This window comes from Uloborus diversus, chromosome 8, assembly GCF_026930045.1.
Source record: "Uloborus diversus isolate 005 chromosome 8, Udiv.v.3.1, whole genome shotgun sequence".
NCBI classification, from domain to species: domain Eukaryota; kingdom Metazoa; phylum Arthropoda; class Arachnida; order Araneae; family Uloboridae; genus Uloborus; species Uloborus diversus.
In genome coordinates, this window is record NC_072738.1 from 125,609,540 (window position 1) to 125,628,481 (window position 18,942).

The 18,942-nt window shown below is 35.0% G+C and overlaps 1 protein-coding gene across 1 annotated transcript in view; it reads left to right on the forward strand.

Moving 5' to 3' along the window:
- Positions 1-14,208: 14,208 nt before the first annotated feature.
- Positions 14,209-18,942, forward strand: part of LOC129227219 (uncharacterized) — a 69,463-nt gene continuing 64,729 nt past the window's right edge. The window contains exon 1 of the mRNA XM_054861723.1: positions 14,209-14,228. Within this exon, the coding sequence (XP_054717698.1) occupies positions 14,224-14,228 (5 nt within the window). The 5' untranslated portion in view covers positions 14,209-14,223. The remainder of the gene's footprint in view (positions 14,229-18,942) is intronic.

An 18,942-nucleotide genomic window follows, 5' to 3' on the forward strand; every position in this document is an offset into this window, starting at 1 on the left:
GTTCGGGGCAAGTTTGCGCAATCGACTTGGACTCAAAAAACATTTTTTTACGCTTAAAAACACAACTTGAGCAACAACTGAATATACAAATTTTGAATGTCTAAAATTTCCTAGGTTCAAACATAAAAATTAGAAAATTCATTGAAAAAAATCCGCGTAAACGTGGCCCGGTCTACCCTACTATTTCCCCTTTAGAAAGGTCTCTAACTTCATTTTATGTGTTAGACTTGCTTATATTATGTATTATTGGAGATATAAAATTTCCGGAAATTTTGAAGTGGTGGAAAAAAAACGTTTTTTTTTCCGGGTTTTTTTCTGAAAAAATTGGAAAAAAATGGAAAATATGATTTTTTTAATAAATAAAATTTTTTGAATAAAAATAGGGTTTCCTATTTTATCTAGGAACATATAAATGGTTAAGCATTAAAAAACATATGCCTGTGCTTTTGAGATTTTATGTTCAAACCACATCGTATCATTGAAAAATGTTCAGCAAAGTTTCAAGAAGTATACTGACTTTTGGATCACTCTGCACGTCGACATTTTCGTTAAAATATCGCTTGGTGTTGGAGTCGGGATGATGAACATCGACATTTTATGTTTGATGTTCTTAAGTTGATTTTTTTTTGTTTTTTTTTTTTTTTTTTTTGTTTTTGAAGGAAAACGATCCTCAGAAACAAATTCTACCACATTTAAATTGTGTGCATTTGATTATATTTTTTCGATTATAGGTTATACCGCGGTACATAGATTTTACGTATGAATATTCAGTAACGAGGAAAATTGTAGTGAAGCATTAATTAGTGCTGGAGATATCAAGTTCAGCGGTTTTGTACCTTCTATACATCTGTACTATCCTACCACTGTTCGAGTGGAAAACTGATCAGCTGCCAGTAACAGGTAAACCAAAATGAATGGACTCAACCAAGAGGAAGGTTGAGGAGGGGGGGGGGGGGGTCTTAGTTATTTTGATATGCTTATATTTGCAAAATGGTTTTGTGAAAATAGTATTTATAACAGGAATAAAATGTCTTATATTACCAAGAACAAGCTGCTTTGAAAAATAGTTATAAGCAATTAATTTATAACTCGATTAAAACTTGCGAGGAAGAAGTGAGGGGCATTCAACCCATAAACTCATAAGCTTCCACCTTACGACCGGACGTTGAATTTTGCCTCTAATTAATCAGTAGTAGAACAGTAAGGCATAGTGTTGTAACAGGAATAGGATAAATCAGATCAGTATCTAAATTCAAGCGGTTATTTAACATGTTTTGTTTTCACCAATTTAATTTACACATAAACCCTAAGAAAAATTAAGAGGCTACTGAGACTGTTCTGATTTACACAGACGCAGTGGCGTAGCGAGAAAAAATTCTTGGGAGGGGTTAATTTTTTCTTAAGTTTAAAGTAAAGCTATGCCCTCGAGTTTATACACACGCACACACACACACACACACACACACACACACACACATATATATATATATATATATATATATATATATATATATATATATATATATATATATATATATATATATATATATATATAATTTTTCGGGGCTCACAGGGGGGGTCTAACCCCCCTATCCCCCCCATGGCTACGCCACTGCACAGACGGCAGCAGAATTGAAGGGAACACTGGAAGTGGAGTTGTTGTTTAGTCTGGAGATGAAGAAATATCTCTTAAACGTAGAAATACTGATTACTGCTCCGTGTTCTGCTCTGAATTGATCGCCATTCACATGGCTCTGGATTATATTGCTAAGCAACGTTTCCCTAGAGAAACATGGATCCTATCAGACAGCCGCAGTACAATCTAATACTTGCAAAATTGGAGATTCATTGCAGATCAAAAGGGAATAAGAATTGTTAAAGAAACTCAAGAGTCTGTCCGGTTCTTGTGACCTCCATTTACAATGGATTCCATCTCATGTGAATTCGAGATATAACGATATTGCGGATGGACTGGCGAAAGAGGGCTCTACTATGACTCAGAATAGTGGGGATACTCTGACGTACCTTGAACTATACTCCAGATGTAAGGCTACTATAAACAACTCTTGGAGATGTCCTCCTGAGCATCCATGGTATTTTTGCGAGGGTCCTGGTGTTTCCCTTGGATTTGAGGGGGAGAAGAAAGATCAAACTGCTTAGACTCGCCTGAGCACAGGTCATCTAAAAACCCTCAGATTTTTCCATGGTAATAGGATTATCTCAATTTGCACCAAATGTCATACTGAAGAGGCCACTGCACAACATATGATTTTTTGTGTTGGTTTGGTACGCGAGGATCTACTGAAGAGACCTGCTTCTGTCTTGAAGTTGATTAAGGCGAACAACCTCATGGAGCTGATCTGATTCAGAACAAAGAGATAAGTAAGAATAAGAAGAAGAAAAATTAAAGTATAAGTTTCTTATACACTGCTGTCTTATTTTTCCAACCAGCGTGTCTTCACGCTGGTTGGAAAAATAAATAAATGAATAAGAATAATAATAAAAACCTCTCAAAATGCTTCTGACACTATTCTTGCTGTTTCGTATGAAAAATGACCCTCTGAACCCAAATATGATCACCGTTTTCCACCATCATGTCGCACTTTTTGGAGATAGCGCTTTCCCTCATTTTTTTCAGTAAAAATTTTACAAGCATAAACATTTGTAGCAAGCAGGGAAATTATGCAATGGAGGCATTCCTCTCACAAATATTTTAAAATCTTCAAAAATGTTTTTGTTTCCCATTTTTTTCATTTATTTTTCGGTGCAAAACTAGAGTATCACACTCATTATTATGAGCACAATGCCCGAAAAAACTTTTACGCAGCTTTTTTTTTTTTTTAATCTTGGAGAATTTTTTAAATGTTGCATACGAGTTGCTTCGCAGATATTCAGAACCTTAACAAATTAATTACTCAAGTTACATTTACAGATAAAATTAAGATTAAAAATGAAATTAAGTATGCTGTCATGCTAAGCATAGAAGTCGTATATGCATCTGAGCTCAAAATGAGAAACTGCAAAATAAGTCTTACTCCACATGTTTGGTTCTGATTCCACTTTTTCAGAAATTTTTTAAAAATATTTCGCATCACAAATTACCGTAAAATATTGTATATAGGTAAAATATGATGCAAAAAACCACCTCGTGACAATAACTCAATTTTGACAAAAAGTATAGATACGACTTGTGTGCTTATTGTACAAAACTCAGTGGCGCAGCAGCTCATGGGAGACAAGGTCACATATACCAATCTGTTTTCTTGATCGATGGCTCTGGGGTTCAAAGAGCAGATGTTCAGCCGCACGCGGAACCCCCAGTGTCAAGTTTCCAAGCATGCTTGGTATTCATTTTATCGATCCACCGAAGGGATGAAAGGCTTAATCAACAGAGCCAAACCCGGGAATCGAACCTGAGTCTGCAACGTGGAAGCGTGAAAAGCTACCACTAAAGCCCTGGTTTCCTAGAAGCGGAATCGCATATCTTCGGCGTCGCTCCTCGCCGTTATAAAGCTCTCGATCCGTCGTGACGCTGAAATCAAAGTCAAGTGATTCCGGCGTGGCCATTCGCGACGTCGATTTAGCTCGGGCGCGCATGCGCAGAAGAATCAAGTTTTCCCCTCGGCGAGGAGCGACGCCGATGATCGACGATTCGCTCTTAGGAAACCAAGGCTTATGCCACTGGGCTATAACGTTAATGTTATTTATATTTCTGGGGCTGGATCGCCCGCATTGTTTAGTACTTTTTGAGACAGTGTTAGGGATATGTGTGCAGGTATTTCTAAAGAAGTAGGTAGGTATTTATATAATCGTAATCCGCAACTCTTTCCTACTTTTGACTCAATTAAAGCGGTAGTTGAATAACTCTTCAAGGGGATCTTTTTTTTCTCTGTCTTTATTAGGAACATTGCAACTTTTTTTCTTTGCGTTTTTCGCACACAGAATCCTTGACTTAATAGTTGCTTTGTTTTTGCTAATTCAAAACAGCCAAAATACCAATAGGGAAAACATTTTTATTTCTCTTTTCCTCGAAGTGTTCAGGCCGACTGAACTTTCACGCAAGGGTGCCCTTCCCTCTAAGAGCAAGGGCGCACTCCTCCTAAATATGAAAAAGAGCGACCCCCCTAAGCAAAAGCCCCCATCAAAAAAGTGATAAATACCCCTCAAAACACCTATTCCCCTAAAAATTTTAATGGCACAGTATGCGCCATGACCCCTGCTACGTGGGCACTCCTGCTTTCCTGAAACTACTGAATCTAAACTATAACCTCCTCAAAGACGGATATTCCGTTTCATACGTCCTCCAGTTTCCTATCCCTCCTCCGACTCAACACCGCACCCTCTAGTGACCAAATTATAAATTTTTGTAAATGTTAGGGTCTAGGCGCAACAGTACACAGTCCTCTTTTGATTTTTGAGCTGGTAGCTCACACACACACACACACACACATTGGATAGAAGATAGACGATAGAAGTCCTTCAGTTGAGGCCTCATTGGCCAAGCGGTCTGCTGTATTAGCTTGGTACGCTTGAGGTGGCGGGTGCGACTCCAATCCTCACTTTGGATGAACTTACCTTCTTTGTAAAGTTTCGATATCTGTAAATTCTTCCATATATTGTATATATGTGTTCTGTACTGTAAGGAAGGAGACCGTAATTTGGCCTGATTGGTAAGGCGTCGGTACTGTACTTCGAGCTTTGTTCTATACATCAATTGTATAAACCAGTGATTCCTAAACTTTTTTGAATCAAGGGGTGGAATTAAAATTTTCCGATAGGACCCCTCCCCAAATAATGTATATGACCAATTATAACTAGCAGAAGAAAATACAATATAGTATACTTATCCCGGATTCGATGCCAGTCGGTCGAAGATCCTTCGTGTTCATTAATGGTGACTGGGGCACGTTAATTATGTCGCGGTCACAAATTCCTCCAAGTGAATCAATACCTGGGGTGCTGGACCGGGGATTGCTCGGTTTCTGGTCTTGATAAAAAAATCAGAGCTGTTTTCAGTGGTCCCTCCAACCGGTTAACCACAAAAAGTGGTAAGTACGGAGGACCCTAGAGTGTGATATACTATAAGGAATAAAATTTTATCAGCACAAGAATGGCGAAACACGGTGCTTGTAGTCCTCAACAAACAAACCTGAGCAACAAGCTCTAATAATGAACTCTTTTAGCTGGAAGATAAATCTTAACAAATTAGAAAGTCAGCTCCAAGGAAGTCTTTCAGTTTCTTAAGAGCTTTTGGCATGACGTCTTAAAGCCTCCGTGGCCTAGTGGTCATGATTGCCTGTAAGGTGTGCGGTACAGGAGATCGTGGGTTCGATACCCACCGATGCTCTAGATGTGATTACCTCTCTTTGTGCTGTAAATCTTTCTTGTGTTGCCTTGCCTCTCAATAAAAAACTTGGAAAATGGTCGTAGTAATTAAATGGAGCAGAGGCAAGGCGCAAAGTACGCAGTGCTCCTATAATTGAGTGAGTGAATTAATAACTACTTCACTTATGTGAATTGAAGAGTAGGGACTCTATATACATTTCTTTCATCTGATCATTGCCTATTAGTTCCTATAGTGAAGTGAAATGAAATGGGGTTCTCTGAACGCACTGTCTCCAAGATTGATCAGAACTGGACCTGAAATTCTGTAAGTTTTTCCTGTTTAAGTTTATATGTGTGAAATTTTGCACAAATCATGAATATGGGGTATCATTGCTTTTTCTTTTGGTTATTACTGTAAGTAAGTACCCATTCAAATTTTAGATATTAAAATAAGACAAAATAGACAAAGCATGGGTTTTTCTTTTATGAAGGTAACCACCTCGATGAAAATGGCTTTTCGAATAATGGAAGAATACGTTTTCTGACGTTTTAATGAAAAAAATATTTTTACACGCACACATACTAATTTGAGTAGATAGTGATATTTCAAGGAAAAAACTTTGCGGAAACTGGAGTTGTATTGGTCATCGTGTCTGTTGATATGAATTGGTTACAATTATAAAACTTCTGGTAATAATTTTTGACCAAGTGCCAGTCAAATTATTGCTAGGTGCCAGTTAACTGAAAGTCATTTTTAAGCACAGTTTATTTATTTAATAATTTATTTTGAAATTAGAGCACGTAAGTTTAAATAATAAACTTTTAAAGCACACCTGGATTATTATTATTTTAACTATTAAGAATTTAAGTTCATAAAGACTGGAACAACTAAGGATTGCACACAATTAATCATTTGTTAATTTTTTTACTGCAACAGGTAAAATTTGGTTCCATGTCCAGCAATTTTATTAATGCTGGTGATGCTGTCCTTCAAATAGCCGGTCGCAGCACGAAAGCAATGTCTGCGGAAAAAGCTCGACATTTAGTGAAGCAGTGTGGAAATGCCGTAGAAATGATCCTTCGAAAGTAAGTTTTCATTCAAAGTCTTATCCGTTACTTCTTCTAAATCAATCTTAAATTGAAACTAATGTGTTTGCTTACTAATGAAACAATTCAAAAGATCACGGTAATTTTCGGTAAAAGTGTTTCAAAGTCAGGCCCGGCAATTCACATTTTTCTGGGAGGGGGAAGGGTCATGACTCCCCTCCCCCCTAAACTGTCGACAATAGTATCTGTCCACATTGTGTTCAGACACTTAATGAATAAAATGTAAGCAATTTCAGTAGTGTTTTCAATTTATTCATTATTTTTGAAAATAATTATTAGAAATACGTATCACCTTTCTTCATTGCTTATGAAATTATTGCGTAACGTTTAATGCCCTACTAGATGCCTTGTTCTTGGCCGATTTGGTGCTTTTTATTGACACTCTAGCAGTTGTAGACATTTTTCGTACCCAAAACTGTAGGTTCGTTCAGGGGGGAGAGGCATTCTTTAGTATGACCCTCGCTCCCTGAAATGATAGTCTGTTATCTGCCCCTAGTCAAATGGTATGCATTCAATGCAGCTTATATTAAAAAGCGACAAATATCATGCCTATATAAAATGCTTTTTTTTCTCTCTAAACCGGGGTTGGGGGGCATGCTCCCCCTCATAACCTCTCCCGAAACGAAGGTCCTGTTTGCAGACGTGCTTGCCGCAGAAAGTGAAAAATGAATTTAAATAAAATTGAAGCAGCTTCCGTCCGAAACATTTTTATGCATAAGATAGGTATTCATGGCTCATCGAATAAAAGAAGATAGGAAATAGGTACATTCACATTCAGTTTCGGAAAGAACTAAAACATTGCGTAGAATTCCAACACTATAACTTTAATTGTATAACGGGTCATTGGATCGATATAAAAAAAAAAGCGTAACTTTTTTTTTCGATGCAATTTTCTTCTCTAAATTTGTTGTTCTCGATGGAATAACACTGTGAGAATCCTCAATATCTATGCGATGCAAACGAAATTTTCATGGCGGCAAACGGCTTAAGCCATCTTCTAAGAATAGAAAAAAGTTCCTAAACATTCACCCTGTTAATCGAACATGAAAGTTAAGGAAATCAATTTTCAGAGGGATATGGAATTTTCACTTTATAACCATATTTAAATATATTTTTATGTTTCTATGAGCTATTAGCTCATAGAATTTCTATGAGCCCCCCCTTCTATTAATAAAAATGGAAAAATTTAAACTTAGCGTAAAATTCGATGCATTTCTTCTAGTTTTTATTTTAATGTCAAGATAAATAAGGCTAATTGAAAAAAGAAAAAAAAAAGTATGCCATGGGCTGAACTTATATATTTTAGATGTCGCCGATATAAATCAGCTTTTAATCATCGCTTTAAACTACTGAAAATTACGGTGTTTAAAAATTTTCGCAATTTTTAAAAATTTTAGTTCTTTGTACTGGAAAGTTACTGGATTCAGTAAAATGGTGTTGCTCAACAATAGAAGCGAAAGTTGAGGTCCTGTTTAGAAAAACTTAGTGTATGTGCAATAGAAATGACATCGACCATTTACAGGTGAATATCATTCTTATGCTAGATGGTAAGTTTTATTTTTTATGTTTTCTTTTTCTTAATCTCGGCGCTATTAGCGTTATATTGTTCAAATACACTGCCCTTGAATACATTTATTTTCATTGCACATTTATGCACTAACTAGCGTTGAATAATAAACTAAATTTTGGAAAGAAGTTAATGCTTTGCACTTCTTAGGAGTCATTCTACCATGGGCAGGTAAACAGAAGTATCTGTAGAAATGAATTTTCAAGGTAATAAAAAAAAAAAAACGCATTTCGGATTCAATACTAAGAATATGGAAATTTTGGAATTAGACGTTTTTTTGCGCCTTTGTTTCAGCGAAAACCAAATAAGCAAGATTGTATAAATAAAGCTAACGTACAACAGATGACAAAAATGCAATAAATAAATAAATAAATAGATAAAAAAAATAAATAAATAAAAATATAGTTAAAAAAATTAAAAAAAAATAAATAGTAATAAATTTTTTTTTTACAAAAATGAAAACTTTGCAGTTACTGCCCTTAATATAGCCACAGCAGCATATTGCCCCAAATGTCCCTTTAATGTCCACAAAAACAACGAAAGCAATTTCCACAAAAATTAACATGCATGTTATGTCACTATCTATAGTTTCATGAATAAAAACCACAAACCCCGTTAAGTGTTAAAGCCGGCCGTTCTAATAATCGCAATAATCATAAAGATAAAATTGAATAATAAATGACCAAGAATAAACATCATTTCACCTTGCACGAAGAAGCATATTTTTGCATGTGTAACAATGAAGCGAGCATAAGTCTGCTGAATTAACGTAGGGAGTTCGCCTTGATGCCTAATTAGATCTCGTGCTGCCACAGTCCTTAACCTCTTCGACTTCCAGCATCAAATTCGCCATCTCTTCCTCCATCTTAATTGGACAGCGACTGTTGATTGACGGTTGTTGATTTGTTAAGTTGTTCCGCCTCCTTCAGAAACGGTATTGAACCTAAACGGGAGCGTCCTCGGGGGGGGGGGGGGGCTGGTGTAGACTGCGACATAGAAATTTTAGGGGGGATTTAAAAGCTTTTTTTTTAATCACACTTTGGGATGTTGCATTTGAGAGGCTGCACCATCTATCTTGGTGGGGAGGGGGGGGGGAGGCTAGTCTTTTCAAAAAAATTCAGGAGAAGGGATAAGTGCACGTACTTAATGCGTATAAACTCGATAAATAACAAAAACCAGCCCTATATAAATATATGGAGATTGATTTCCTAAAGCCAGGAGGGTCAATTGCCCCCTTCTGACCTCTTAAATGAGGCCTAAGGAGTGGAGGGGGGGGGGGGCTTCTTGGCTAAATACAATATCATTTCAACTCTCCCTCTCCGAAACGTAAACATTTCCATCCATTTATTTATTCTTTCATTTTGATCTCAACGGATATGATTTCATTTTTGTCATGTATTTCTAACTACATTTCGTCTGCTTTTGCCAAGTGTAGTAGACCAATGTCCCACTAAGCTTGACCTACCCTCATCGAGTAGCCAAAAATTGTTACCATAAGCGAAGAGTGAAAGTTGTAAATAAAACGCGAAAGTAAGAATTTCTACTTCTCTCATGTGAACTAATCAGAGTTGCCAGGGGTTTAAAGGTGCTTAAAAATGAGTAATTTACCCTCATCGAGTTTCCAAAAATTGTTATCATAAACGGAACGCTAAAGTAAGGTTGCCTACCTATCGCGTGTGAAATAATTAGGGTTTCCAGGGGCTAAAGGTACCTAAAAATGAGTAAGTTACCCTCATCGAGTTTCCAAAAATTGTCATAAATAACGAGTAAATGCTGTAAAGAAAACGTTGGTTAAAGTAAGGTTGCCTACCTTTTTCCGGTCCCTAATCAGAGTTGTCAGGGGCTGAAAGGTGCTCAAAAAATGAGTAACTTACCCTCATCGAGTTTCCACATAAGTTATACAAAAAATTTGAAGGTAAAAATATTACAGAACCGATGGTATAGGATTGCCCAAGCAAAAGTGGTCCAATCATAGGGTTGTCGCTATTCGAAGTTTCAATCATTGAAACCTAATAGCGGAAACTTAAGCTTGTACAATAAAATCAACGTACAGTAGATGAACAAAAATTAAAAAAAATAAAAATTACCGTTACTGTCCTTTATCTGCCCACGGCGCACAGACGGGTATTTGAGACAAAAAGCTGGCCAAAACGCGAAATTTTCAACTTTACTGGTTATTGTCGGTCCTAGTATCAAAACAGATAAATAAACATGACAGTATGTGAAAGCGTTCTTTTTTCATTCAAACTAACCATAAAAATTACCAGCAGTCGGAACTTAACGCTTTCATGATTCGGTTGTCCTTGTTTGGGACATTAAAGTTTTTCAGCAAACCATCACTGTCGTATTTTTCGCGTTAAAAGTGATATTAGAAAAAACATTTACCTATGGAAGGACTCAAACAAGGTTTGTACTCCATTATTCATCATTTATATGTATTATTTTTATTATTTCTTTTAATGACTTTCTTCAGGCCTCACAAAGACACATTCCCCTCTTTTTTCCTTTTTGTAAGTGAATATTTATAAATATTCTGCTCTCATTCGCACTACTTCCAAGTTTTCCTATAATACTATCTATTTTGACAATCTGCAGCAAAAGTTTGCACAGGAAAATAATAAAGCTATGAATAGAGCAGACTATTGGTTTCATAAATTTTCATTTTTCCGGTTATTTTTGGGTTCACAAGTATCAGTCAGGTACATAAATTGAAAATAACTACAGGATATTATAAATTAGACTATAAAAAGACAATTTGATGCTACGGACTGACTTCAAAGTCAGACCCAGAAATAAAACGTGGTGGTAGTTTTCAATTTCGATATTTTCTTATAAGAGAAATACATAATTTCAGCTAGTTTCATTTCTGTTTGCTTGAACTTTGCATCAAACAGCCTTTGTACTGTTTTTTATTATATTTTGTAGTTGCTTTTGAGTCGTACACGTGACTGAAGCCATAGAACCTAAAAGTAATCGAAAAAGCTCAAAATTATGAAAATAATAATGTGCTCTATTTATAGCTTTATTATTTTTTCGGGAAAACTTTGTCTGCAGCCTATCAAAGCAGATATTCTAAAGTAACATAGGGTATAACTTAGAAGTAGTACAAAGGATAGCATTTTTGTGAGGCTTCAAAAATTGCATTGAAAAAATACTAACAGTCTTAAAAAGTAAAAATTGATAAATAATAGACTACAAACCTTCCCCAAGCCAAACCATAATAATTTTTTCTTGTAATATTATTTTAACGCGAAAAATAAGACGGTGAAGATTTACTGAAAATCTCGAATGTCGTAAACAAAGACAAACGAATCATCAAAGTGCTAAGTTCCGACTGCTGGCATATTTTTATGGATAGTTTCACTGAAAAAAGAACACTTTCCACATAATGGCATGTTTAACCACTTGTTTTGAGACTTAAGGCCAACACCAATCGCTAAAGTTGAAATTTCGACTTTTGGGCCAGCTTTTTGGCTCAAATACCCCTCTGTGCGGCGCACAGTGACCGATTTGCCCGATTTAGGTGGACAAAATTGAAGTTCTAATTTCAGATTTTTTTGTGTTGGATCTTGTTCTGACATGTCTGGAAGAACCGAAAATGACAATAAAAAGTTTCGGAGTTCGTTCGTTACTCGTGGAGGAACGCGTGAATGAGAGTTTTCGACGATTTTAAAGGCGATTTTGACAATTTTATACTTATAAAAGCTCATCTCCAGGCAGACCATGGTTTAATGTACGTTTGTGGTGAATTTTCTTGGGTTATGTAGACTCTGAAGAAGCTATTCCAATTGTTTATTATTTTTTTTAACCATCTACTTGAAATCGGCTCATTTTTTTCAGTCAAGTTTTTAGCGAAAAATTTTCACATCTGCGACTTTAATTGCCTCGAATCGACGAAAACCAGAAAAAACCAGAATGATTTTGCCACCAAAATTACCACTGAAACCTCCTCTTTCCATCCATTCTAAACTTTTTTGCGCATTTTTGCACTAGGTAAGCCCTTTTTTTATTATTATTTAAAAGAAATTTCTTCATCTAAATTTTTAATTCTTTATTCAATTTTCCACATTTTAAATAGATTTGTGAGAACTGTTTATTTTTACTACATCAAATAAATCAGAGAAAATGTTGTAATAAAAAAAACAGTCAGTCATGCAGCATAACTAAATATGCGAATTTTCACCATTTTCCTTGTCTATCAAGTAAGTCGTTTCTGAGTAAATGTAGGGACTAATTTCTTCATCATGTGGGGTATCATGTTACATGTATTTTTCTACGCTCGCTGAATCGATTGAGACCATCCCCGTCTTCGTAGCTTGCTTCTGGACCGAGATAGAGCCAAAAACGTACGAAAAACAACGTTTTTCGACCTGTAGCGTGCTCTAGCTCCACCGCTATTGGACCTAGAGGGCCCATCTTCGAACTTAGCCTGTTCAATTACCTAAAGAATACGTGTAATTTTTTTCAGACTTTTAAATGCAAAATTGCGACCTGTAGAACGCAAAGCTACATATATACATATATAGAGGTTTTGACAGAGAAAATTGACAAAATGGATCGACTTACAAAAATTGGATATTTCGGTTTCAACCGTGCGTCTTCAGCAAAGTGACGTCATACATATATACATATATATACGTGTATACATATATATATATATATACATACGACAAAATCGTCAAAATTCACCATTCGATTCTTTAAAGTCTGAAACACATTTTGAGTGGGTCCGCTGACCAGGTGCACCCCTTTTTGCAAACTCGATCAAACGCAATAAGTGAATTTTCTGTGAAAATTCGCTAAAAAAAACACGAGTTTTAGTGATTTTGGGGGAAAAAACAAGATTTTTAGTGGTTTTTTTTTGGAGAAAAACAAAGGAAGGAATCATTTTAGACCTATGAACTAGGGTATATTCGTGATCAGCGTAAAATTTCCTGTAAGGTAGGCTCATTAAATAACTTTGTTCACCTAAATCGGGCAAATCGGCCACTGTGCGGCGGTAGAAAAGCCAAGAAAAAGGAACGATTAACCTGGGTCGAATTTATCCAGCCACTTAGAGTATTTTTGAGCACTCTTGGTTTACATAAGCCAAATCCAGACACCTTTTATTGAAAGGGGGGGGGGGGGAGTATGACGTTTCGGCTTTTTTTTTTTTTGAGTTTTGGCTAGACAACTTTTGGATAATTTTGCATTTAGTAAGGATTAGTAAATTTTTTTAACAGTGCATTTATATTTTGATCAACAAATGCAAACATCCCGATACTTAAAAAAATAGTTACATTTTAAAAAACAATGAATATTGTAATGAAAATCATTTAAAAACTCTTCGTGGTACGAATATGTTATAAGTTGGCCGTTATTCCTTAGTGCAGAATAAAAACTCCTTATCTCTTTTCTGTGCACCACTGATCCTTACATTTGACATTCACGTAAGGCTATTGTAAAGAATTAAATGATGGTACTATTGAGCTGTAATGCAAAAATATGAGTATTTCATTTATATTTAACTTTTGAAATATCCTTTTGGAAGGAAAAAAAACTAATGGAGAAATTATAGTATTAAAAAGCATTAGGATCATTTATCGGTCACGATTAATCCGTAATCGGCCAATTTTCTTATCGGCGCATCCCTAATATTTACGAAATTACGATGCATTAGTATCATTTTCAATATATGATATTTAGTATGAAAGGAAAATCTGAAAAGCGAAAGTGAACTTTATGGAAAGAGAGCTTTTAGAAACTCGGAGTAATTAACTGTAGAGCAAAGAAATTTGAAAATAAAAAAGAAAGTTTCCAAAAAAAAAAAATCATGTCTCAAAACCTGACGGCAATCTTCAATTGCGAAAATTTTAATTTCTCGGAAATAAATTATTTTCTTTTCTTATTTCGTTTTTTGCCGCAATTGGGAAAAATTTAACTGCTTTTAACCGAATATGAGAAACGTTCTGCGCAGCGTGCGGCAAGAAATCGGAAGCCGTCCAAGTAACGAACTTGTTTTGATTTGTAACATTCCGCGTGTGTTGCCAGATTTTGCAACGCATTTTTCCCTTCGTTTTTCGCATAAGAAAATCAGGGACAAGGTGAACAACAGCTGAGACAATCCTGGCTTAACTAAAATTAAACGCGTTCGAATTCACTGTTTCTCGGAACAGCAACAGACTGTATTTGATAGTTCTTTGAAAATGATGCACATAAAAGTGACCATTCGACCACCAGATAATATGGGGTGAGTCTTTTTTTTCCTTTTCGTGGCTATTATCTTCTTTTTCTTTGTTCCTTTTTTTTTTTTTAAATGCTTTTACCTAACCTGGACAATAAACAGTTTTCAGGAAGCGATAGTTCTTCATTTTAGTTATTTGTTGGAAAATCTATGCATTTAAAAAAGGCAGTATATGTGGCTGTGTGTATGTTCCTAGTAAAAATCCAGTTTGGCCAGATCTTGACCAAAATTGGTACAGAGTCCTTTAATGCTCAGGAATTCATAAGTGCGTGTGTCGGTGGGGATGGGGGGGGGGGGATACGTAAAAAAAAGGAATGTTTACGACTATTTAGCAATGGCTGAATTTTTGTAATTAAAAAAATAGATAGTTAAAGAGGTTTAAATTTTGAGTCATAAAATTGCTCTTTTACACTCGCTGACGGGAAATTTTACACATTTTTTTTTTTTTTTTTGGAACCTGACTTTTGAACATCAGCCCTTTTGTTTTCGAGGTAGATCATGCAATGCTTGGCAACGCAGAGAGTTTGAAATTAAAACAACATACGTGAAAAAAAGTTTGCGGTCACGAATTTCCACGGAAAATGCTTTGTTCATTTTGGTAAACTATCGATGAAGGGGATATTTTTTTTATGCGACGTAAAAGATGGCAAGGCTTCTATTAGGCGTTTTAGAAGCATTTGGTTACGTGTATTATTTTTTGTTTATTTTTTGTGAGACTTTAGTATGAAAAATTTGTCATTTTAAGAAATGTTTGGAAATGGTCAAGATGGCCGTCCCTCATGTTCTATGACACAAATGACACTTTTTGCAAGATTTTTTTCCACAATTTTCTCTACCCTGATTTAGATTAACCACTAGCGCTATACAAAACCTCGAATTTCCAACTAAATAGAAAGCTGCGCATCTTGCATTTTCCAAACCAGTCATAAACAAAGTCAGACATCAACTTGCATGAGGACGACAAAAACGACAAGTAAGAGCTGATATTTACTACAGAATTTTGAAGTAAAAATAATGATATTGATTCAATAACAACCATAACAACATGGTGTAAACTAAAACAATGGTAAATATAATTTTTACATTACCCTTTGCAACATGAAGAAAGCTATAACGAACTAAGAAAAAAATTGCATTGTATGAAAAGAAAAAAAAAAAAAAAAGACAAAACATTATCTTTTTTGTTCGGGATGGAAAAGTCTTTTCAAGAAAAAGATAGTCAATTTGTTATTATAAAATTGCAGGAGTTTTGTAACTGCAACGCCACAACAAAAGATCACGCTTGTACACACACGCACAGAGAGAGAAAGAGAGACATATCTTTAAAAAAGTGGTCAAAATAGATTCAACACACCTTAAAACGTGTAAGTCCGTCGAGATTCGAAAATTTCACGAATTCTATAAACCTATACTTTTTTTCTCTTCACCTACTAGGCATTGGGTAAGGTGCACCAATTGAGGCCAGTTTAAGGCCAAGAGAAAGTTCTAAGGGGCCAAGTTTCTCTTGTAGACGCACTGTAATAATAAAATGTGCGTCAGCCTCTTTAGCATACATATAAACTTATAAGAAATTAAATAAACAAAAAGAACGTAAGTCAATGCAACTAAAAAAGTGTAGTTTTCACCAGTCGTGGCTACCTATGAGCTAGTTGTGGCCACCGAATGTTCCAATTGTGGTCAATGAAAAATTTTATCGTAAGAATTAAAATCTAAATCCAAAATTAGACACTCAATTAGTATAGAATATTTAATAAAGAATAGCAATGTGGGAATAGCAACTTCAAAGCTTATTGAACTAGCTTTTGTAATGTTATTGGAAAATTTACTGTAAATATTGTAAATGTAGACCATAAACTAATGAAACATTGCCATTACAATTAACATTTTGGTATATCTCTTAGCAATTAGTATAAAGTCAAAGTCTGCAAAGTGTCACAAAATTAGGAGATTTTGAAGCCCGTCAATTCTCGCAGAAACTCATTTCGAAAGAATGCCTCTTTAGTTTAAACCTTCATATTCTTACAATATATTATGCACATACAAAGTTCTCATATAATTAGAACGATAATATTTTGAGTTTTCACTTGTGAAAGCGCGCAAATGTACATAAAAAATAATTTCAAAAAAATGCATTTTGATTTTATTTTTACTAAATTATACTTATGTAAAAGCCATTGTCTCTGTTTCTAATAGAACGTGAACAAAAATTAATCGGTTTAGTAAAGCTAAAAAAAAGATGAATCTAATAAGTTTATCAAAACAAAAATGTGTAATCGATAAAAAAAATCCTTATCGATCCCTTCATGATCCCACTTTGAACTTTTTTCTTTAAATTAGAAGTAAATCCAAATTTCCCACAAATGATGCTTATTCAGCCCAAAGCTCGGCAGTTTCGCATAGTAAAAAAATATAATGCTTTTTCAAAATTTTATATTTCGAACTAGCAAGAGTACGCGTGATTTAAGGAAGATCACGGATGCAAGTAAGTTCACCCTCCCCCCCCCCCGCACAACCCCTTCAGGACGTGCTAATTAAGCAAATTATATATGTGTAATGCTATTCAATATTAATTTTTCATTACATTTTTCGCTGTATTCAACGAAATAAATTAAAAATCACGTACTTTTTCATAACTTTCAAAGGACGTCGTCTCTGAAAATTTTAGAAATTCGAAATTTAAAATTTGGAAAAATAATTTTAAAAAGTTACGCATCATATTAAAGTATTATCCGTTTTCCAAGATAAGGCACTTCGCCCCGCCTTCTCGAATGCAGGGTTTAATTTTACGCGGGGGTGATTGGTAAACATTCCCCATGCTTGTAAATGAGACAACCAAACAACCTTAACTTAGGCGTGCATTTTAATGTGCAAACAAAATCTTAGTGTCCTTTACATCACTTGCCTGTTGCTACTTCCGTTATTCTTACATTTTAAAAACTGCTTCTTTTACGACAAAATGCTATGATCTGAATGTGCCTTCTGCCGAAAACAACGAAATAGAATCATCGGATACCATGTGACGAAGGCGGAGCCAAGTTTTTTCTCGTACACAGTAGTACAACTCTGTAGCTCCCATAAAACTTGAGTTGTAACAATTTAAAGCAAAAATTGTAGAACTGTTAACACTATATTAACCGTAACTGCTGATCCATTCGTAGTCCTACTTTAAATTTTTTTGTATTTATTCATTAAGATACATTAAAAATTATATATATATATATAAATATATATATATATATATATATATATATATATATATATATATATATATATATATAATTTTTTTTTTTTCAAAATTTTTAATAGACACTATTATACAAATTTTAAAATTTTGTGAGATTTTTTTTCTTAAACTCTTTGAGCTACTGATCAAATTGAGGTTTATTTCATTCTCTTTAAAATGAGTTATTGTATAACTCTGTAGCTCCTACAGAGTTATAAACATTTTAAAACACGGCCGGCAAGTAAAAAAATCTACTCAACACTAATGAATGGTTAGTTATTTTTAAAAATCGCACTTATATTTAATATGTCAAAGAGTAATATTTTTGTATAGTAGGTTTCTCGAAAATCTGAGATGGTCAGATCAGATTAAGTGGCTTGTTCATTTGTTATGAAGTGTTACAATAATGGAAAAGCAGTTGCTTTTGCCACTGTAGTATAGATGGCAGCACCACATCTCAAACTTTCTTAGAACAAAGAGGGAAGAGAAGGATTTTTAAATTACAAAGAGATCCACCCCCTTCACAATTCCTTATTTGTAAAAGAGTATTTCACTATAGATTAGCGATTTTTTTTGTTATTATTTTTTTAACTCTGAGTCTACAAAAGAAATTTGTATTTTTACTTTCACTCAAGGATTGACAGTTTTCAAAATTTCCATTTTGGACTGATGATTATGACTATTTTTTTGGCAGAAATAATTTCTAACAATTTCGTATTCAGTATTTAGAAAGCGTTTATTAAAAGGAAAAGAAATAAATTTTAAAATGTAAAAGAGCTCTTTGGATTTTTTTAAAATGCCAAGACTTTAGTTATCTTAATGCAGTTTTACCACGTTGACAGCTGCGTGTAATGATTATAAATAAGTTTTGAAGATTTCAGAAATATATTTTAAGACTTAGATTAAAACTAATTTAAAATCTAACGAACATCAACTTATCAGAATGTTGTCAATGTAATGTGTTCCGCAAAAGCCACTAAAACTGTCAGAAAGCGAAAGCGTAGACAATATTTAAAAAATATATATATAATTTGAATTTTTGGCATCTTGAATTCAAATTATGTTTTTCGCAATCATGAGTGTGTGTATGTATGCACGTGTGGGTTTGTGTACGCGCATGTGTGCGGGTGCGTGTTTGTGTGAATGTATATATGCATGTGTGTGAGTGTTTTGTATGCAGTGCTGTGCGTGTACGCGCGTGTGCGTGTAGGAGTTCGTGTGTGTTTGTAGGCGGTGGTGTGTGTGTGTAATGTAGGCATGTGTGTTTGTGTCTGTGTGCAGGCATGAGTGTATGTATGTGTGTGTGTAGGAGTGAGTGTATGTGTAGGTGTGTGTGTATGCGTGTGTGTGTGTAGGATATGGACGCAACCTGGACATGGTTTTCGCAAGAGGAGCAGCATCGTTAGACGGCCGGACGACGGTGATGCTGCAGAGGGTGCTGGCGGGGAAATAAAATCAGCGTAACGCCAAAAACAGTCAAATGAGAACAATAAGCAA